General features: G+C 41.4%; 1 protein-coding gene across 1 annotated transcript; it reads left to right on the top strand.

Annotated features, from left to right (window-relative positions):
- The first annotated feature begins 2685 nt into the window (after positions 1-2685).
- Positions 2686-6475, top strand: LOC125543624 (cyclic dof factor 2). Its single transcript, XM_048707035.2, has 2 exons — positions 2686-3061; positions 4665-6475. Exons 1-2 carry the CDS (start codon positions 2894-2896, stop codon positions 6114-6116), a joined length of 1620 nt encoding a protein of 539 aa, XP_048562992.1. The 5' UTR covers positions 2686-2893; the 3' UTR covers positions 6117-6475.
- The last annotated feature ends 138 nt before the right edge of the window (positions 6476-6613 follow it).

The following is a 6613-nucleotide window of genomic DNA, read 5'->3' as shown; positions in this document are numbered from 1 at the left end:
GCATTAACCAATGAGGCATCTCACAAAGAACCACAATTTTTTGATAAATGAGGATGTCAGCGGACACGTCCAAATGTCTCTGTGGATAACTAGAGATGCCTTAAACCGTTCTTGTTTTGAACATAAAACGTGGTCTTTAACATGCTAACGAGACAAATGTTTTAGTAGAAGATTATGATCTTATTTTTGCAAAAAATATTATGATACTACTACACCCCCTGAAAAGTTTGCATGAATCTTAGAGTTATTTAAAAAGGCTATCGCCATATTAGCCTGTAGACCAAACACATTGAGTAGATTGATTTGGATACATAAGGCTGGTCATAGTGGGGAGTAACTTATACTAATGTCATGCATATGGGACACGGACGGAGAGCACACGGCGACGCACACCCCTTGAATTAAAGCCACTAGTTGTTCGTTTGGGGATCGGTGCAGGTTTTAGTTTAAGTGGCAGCGAGAGCGCAATACATCGTGCTTGTGTATATGGCAGCAGTAGATGCTCTCCATAGTCATTCAATTCGAGGTACTGTGTCTAACAAACATAGCAAAGATTTCAACCAAGCAATGAATGGCAAAGACTTTTAGTACACGTCCATTTAATAAAAAGAACCATGATGAAGCACTGTAAAAATGTAAAGAAAGAAACTTTCTCTTCCACCGATGGCCTGTAGCAATTTCGTTTGTGTCTATGTGACGGGATACATTTGTTTTGATTTTGACGATTAATTGCACCTTTCTTAGAATTTTATTATTAAATCCTCAGCTTTCCAGAAGAGAATAATTCCTTAGATTTTCAAAAAAAACTGAGATTATTATGAATAAGTTTCTAGAACTATTATCATGAAGTTCTCAGTTTTTCACTTAAGAAAAAAACAATATGAAATATGTTGAAAAATCTCTCGGATTTACCTACACAATTGTCTAGGAATTAGCATTGAAAGAAATTTTCTAGGAACTTGGTACTCCACAAGCTGCATTTATTAGATGTGTTTATATGATTCAAAACGTAGAGCTCTTAAAATTTACATGCATGTGGGGCATTGTGAGATGTCCAGCCCAAGTGTGCAATCGTTCACATGTAAATGTGTTCACACGTTGATGTATTTATTCTTTGTCAGGGATAAGTAAGATTATAGAAAAATACCTCTCCTAAAAGAAAGCATACGTTTAATTAAATTTGAGAAATACACGCAGACTAATATAGCGGTACAGATCCCTATGCTTACTCAATGGTGAGATATAGGGAGGATGAGCCCGCAGATGCGCCTATGCATTTTCGCATACATATAACACTAGTCTAAATTACTACTTTTATAGTGCAAAGTAACATAGTACTCCCTCCTTTCCGGTTTATAAGGCTCAATTCAAAAATCTTACCAACCAAAGGACATGATGAGTGGTGGAATATTTTTTGTAGTTTGCAAAAGCACCCAATTAATGCTCTTATTTTCGTCAAAAAATTGTGTTTACAAATGCATTAATTGCAATGCATGCATGCATAAAGTGCATGCGTTGGCCAGTTTTCTCTTAATACTTGCATGCAATGATTTAATGCACCTTGAAGTCTGAACATGTGATGGGAAACAACCAAATTGAGCCTTATAAAATGGAAAAACTAAAATTTTGAGATAAGCCCTATAAATCGAAAAGGAGGGAGTAGTAGTGTTATAGATGGTTTCATTTATTATCTTGTAGACTCATTCTTTCTCGGGAAACGCTATGTTACAGTAACATATTATGTTTCTCTAAACACCTCTCTCCTTATTAACTACATGCCACATAAGCAAAATTTTCTTGAACTGCGCTATATTACTGCTCCCTCCGTTTTTATTTAGTCTGCATATTAGGTTTGACCGAAGTCAAACTTTGCAAAGTTTGACCAAGTTTATAAAAAAATATATAAACATTTACCATAACAAATCTATATGATGTGAAAGTACATTCAATAATGAATCTAGTGGTATTGATCTTTTATTGTATATGTTAATATTTTTGTTTATAAACTTAGTCAAAGTTTACAAAGTTTGACTTTGACCAAAGCTAATATGCGGACTAAATAAAAATGAAGGGAGTACAGTTACTCCCACTATTAGACTAGCCATAATGGGGAGTAACTTAAACTAGTAACATCATATTTTACTAGGCTAAGTTACTACCTTCACAATGGGTAGTAACATATGTGTGTTGTCATGTTATGGTTCATTTATTAGCCTATAGACTCATATTGTCTTGGTATGTGTGATGTTACAGTAACTAGCTAAGTTACCACCATCACCTCTCTCATCATTAAATATGTGCATCACATAAGCAAAATTATCTTGAAAAACATGATGTTACTAGTGATATTACTACTAGCCTGAGACTATATTATCCTTTTTCATTAAATGGTACAATACCTTGTAATCTCCATATTTAATCTCATCAAAATCGTTTAACTTTTATGGGATAATATACCGAAGCAAAGTTCCTATGTTATTGCCGTAAATGTATCCATTCGCAAAACATCCCATGATTTTTTTAGGTAAAAAAAGGACCCATGAATTACTGGTGTACTGGGAATACTACTTACTAGCATCATTTCACTGGGATGCTTGTGCAATTATTATACTGGTAGAGGACACGCGTGCATTAAACCCATTTCTTAATAAAAGAAGTCCCCAGTGTGAAATTCACCCTAGTACCTTTTATTTTTGCCCCTTCGGCTTGATACTTCAATCCCATATTCCCCATGTAGAGTAGCAGCTATATCCATTAGCCCCCCTTCCCCTCATCTCTCCCTCCACCAGCTCGGTGTTTGCTCTCTCGCAACTTCGCTCAACTTGCAGTGACAATAGCAGAGGCAGCGGCAGCCCGCGATCGATCCTTGCCGGGTCCGCGGGTGGGATCGACGATGTCGGATCAGATGGATTCTGGCATAAAGCTCTTCGGGCGGGTGATCCCGTTGGTTCCTGACGCTGCGCCCGGGCCGCCGGAAGCGGAGGCGACGGCCGGCTCCGAGCACCCGCCGCCGCCGCCGCCGCAGGAGTCAGAGGCCGAGCCAGAGGCTGATAATAATAAGGTTAGCTCAAGGAGGGCTTTTGTTTGATCGACAATTTCAATATGCATGTTCCTCGGTTTCCGTGCGAAATCAAGGAGGCGCACCTTCATCCCATCATGTTTAGAGTCTGCATATTGCAAAATACTTACTTGTAATAAAAATAAAAATTACTACAAAATGTTTAGAATCCGGCGATCGAATTGGAGAACGAGGGTGGGTGGATTCGAGGTTTAGAATTTTATAGAGTGGACTCGAGGTTTAGATAAACGGCGAGGATGTGCATGCTGATCAGGTGACCCGCAGGATGATAAAATAGACCGGGTTTCGTCTGGATCTCAGAATGGATAGGTCCAAAAGTACAGGAGGGGTAATCTCTTTGGCCAGGCACAGCTGGACGTCGGTTTCTCCTATTTGGGCTCTATCTTTGTTTCCAAAAAAGCTGCAGCGAAAGGTCTCCTAGCTGTGGGGTCCGGAGGTACAACAATAATTGTACTACCATGCTGTGAGCGAGATGCTGATTAATGGGGATTAACAATCGTCTATTCATTTTTATATTATACTGTATGGGACTCCTCGGAGTTACTAATCTCTGAGTCAACGGTAATAGCCTTCCGATCAAGATACTACTGTCATAGTTTTGTACTTGAACAAATCTTGATGACCCAATCGAACATTTGTTTTGAAGTAGCTTAGAAATAGTAATTTCTCGGTCGCCTGGGAACCAGCAAACCATTTTTGTATATCATTTGCCTTTCCTCTTCTTCTCATTTTTGTTACACCTTATTTCGTTAGACAAAATGAAGTTGAACACGGAATTATTACCATAACTGGAGTAAATTGAAAAGTTAGTTATCACTTCCATTTGGTGCATGAACAGAAGAAGACATACCACATGTTGCCTACATATAGATGGCTGGGTGAGGACACAACAGAGTTGGTAGGGTGTTGTCATGCTGCTTCCTCAGAAGTGGTTATTAGGAGTGCAGAGTAAGCCATCCATGCAGAATTCAGCTTGTTTTGAGCATGGGGTGGTCCTTCAAGGGGCTTCTCATCTTCATTTGTTCACGAGTGGTCACCTGGGGGGGCTTCTGTTTTGAACACCTGACCCAGAATACCTTGATCTTGTTAAAGCAGGGCACGCAAAATCGTATGTCATATCATATGTCACCATATGTCGTACAGTACATCTTTTATTTGCTCTTTTTTGGCCCAACTTACAAGTGTCTATTGCCGCTGCGCTAAGCTGATCGAATTTCGATTTTGTGTTCAAGCAGCCGAACTTGAACCCCGTGATGAATTTCTGTGGTTTTCTTAACGCTGTCTTACCGTGGTTAAATGCGCATGCTATGCTAGTTTTGGTTAGTATTTGAGGACGCAATGCTTCCAAGTTTTCTATGTGTGGAGTGGTAACATAACCAATATGGCAATATCTCGGATCTTTTGTTAGCCAATATTGTCCCCTATGAAGACTATAGTTGATTTGATTTATGATCATGTTTTTGACCTATTGGTGCATCTGCAGAAACATAATGTTCTCACCTCTGCAAGATGTTAAATATAGTAACTTCTGTTTTGTTTGAGTTGAAGTACTCTTTTAACAGTACCTCGTGTTGCAATTTTATAGGAACAACACAAAGAAACAAAAGACAAAGGCGATAGTGAAATGAAGGTGGACGCTCCAGAAGAGAAAGAAGATGGTGGAATGAAAGGTGATGAACTAAGGGAGAGAAAAGATGACGAAATGGAGGTTGATGCACCACAAGCCAAACAAAATGCAGAAACAGCCAGTTCATCTACCTTGGACCATAAGAAAGACGACCAGGCCCAGATAAGCAATGCTGAAGAGAAGGTGGCATCAGACCCGAAGGAGGAAAATGAGAAGAAATCAAATGACGAATCAGGCCAGGATAGGGTGCTCAAGAAGCCAGATAAAATTATACCTTGCCCTCGGTGCAACAGCATGGATACAAAGTTCTGCTATTACAACAACTACAATGTTAATCAACCAAGGCACTTCTGTAAGAATTGCCAAAGGTATTGGACTGCAGGGGGGAGTATGAGGAATGTACCTGTCGGTGCTGGGAGGCGCAAAAGCAAGAATTCAGCGCTGCACTACCGTCAGTTGTTGATGGCCCCTGATTGTCTGCTGGGGTCTAGAGTAGACATCTCTGACACAGTGAACCCAGAAGTCCTTGCATCTCTACCTTCCATCCCGACACAATCAGCCAGTAGAAATGAAACAGTTCTCAAGTTTGGGCCTGAGGTGCCACTTTGTGAATCGATGGTATCGGTGCTGAACATTGAAGAGCAGAATGTGACCAATGCTGGATCTGTACCAAGAGATGAAACCAGGGAAGATAACTCATGCGCATCGACTACCACATCAAACAATGGGTTACCTGCAAACGCAGTCCCGCCTGGTCAGAACGGAGCGCCTGTTTACTGTAATGGGGTTGGTCCGGTGCCTCAGTATTACCTTGGACCTCCTTTCATGTACCCATGGAGCATGGGGTGGAACAACCTTCCTGTAATGGTGCCGGGTGGAAGTATGCCCGAGTCTGCTTCTCCATCAGAAAGCTGCAGCACTAGTTCGGCGCCATGGATGAACTCTCCCATGATGCCAGGCTCAAGGCTTCCTGCACCCCCGTTTCCATATCCTATTGTTCCACCTGCACTCTGGGGTTGCTTACCAAGCTGGCCAGCCGCGGCATGGAACACACCATGGGTCGGGACCAACGGGTGCATATCGCCGTCTGGGTCAAGCAACAGCAGCTGTTCAGGCAATGGGTCTCCTACTCTGGGGAAGCATTCCAGGGACCCCAATCCACAGAAAGATGACAAGGAGGAGAAATCACTATGGGTTCCCAAGACGCTCCGCATCGATGACCCCGATGAGGCAGCGAAGAGTTCCATATGGGCAACTCTTGGCATCAAACCTGGAGACCCTGGCGTCTTCAAGCCTTTCCAGTTCAAGGGTGAGAGCAAGGGCCAGCCAGCAGATGCACGCCCTGCCCGTGCTTTACAGGCGAACCCCGCAGCGTTTTCTCGGTCGCAGTCGTTCCAGGAGAGCTCTTGAACTGATGGCTGTTGCCTATCTAATACATTTTGGCAACACAGCTTGTCCTGTAGTAAAATTTGTACATAATAGTATAGCTTTGCGATATGGGGAAACACCCAAGGAGAGCTTTTTGAATAGCCACTAACCTGCAGTGGAGCTTGCAAAGAGCTTTCATGAGAACTTACTTGAGAGGTGTGTACTGTAAATATTTGACAAACTGGTTATCTATAACAATGTAATTAGGTTAAGTCAGGAGTACAATCACCTGGTTTGCCACTCCTATTATTTCGGTGCAGGTTGTAACAATTTAACATTGCTACTGATGAAGACTATTTATAGAAATATGAATAAACAGTTTGAGATGTCAAGCACAGTTACTCCTTTTTTCCAGATAATTATTCCAGTGTTTCACGGTACATGTAATCCGCCAATTTGAAGTTTCTTGTATACATATGCATAATATTTTATAATTATTTCTCAGGCAGCGACAAACAAATCAACAATGTATGCCCGCA

The sequence above is a fragment of the Triticum urartu genome, chromosome 3A, assembly GCF_056163025.1.
Source record: "Triticum urartu cultivar PI428250 chromosome 3A, HENAU_Tu73, whole genome shotgun sequence".
NCBI classification, from domain to species: Eukaryota; Viridiplantae; Streptophyta; class Magnoliopsida; order Poales; family Poaceae; genus Triticum; species Triticum urartu.
This window is presented reverse-complemented; position numbering and strand designations above follow the sequence as displayed.

Coding starts and splice junctions, on each gene's coding strand:
- LOC125543624 (XM_048707035.2), top strand. CDS start 2,894: ATGTCGGATCAGATGGATTCTGGCATAAAGCTCTTCGGGCGGGTGATC. Junction 3,062..4,664: donor CAGAGGCTGATAATAATAAG/GTTAGCTCAAGG, acceptor GCAATTTTATAG/GAACAACACAAAGAAACAAA.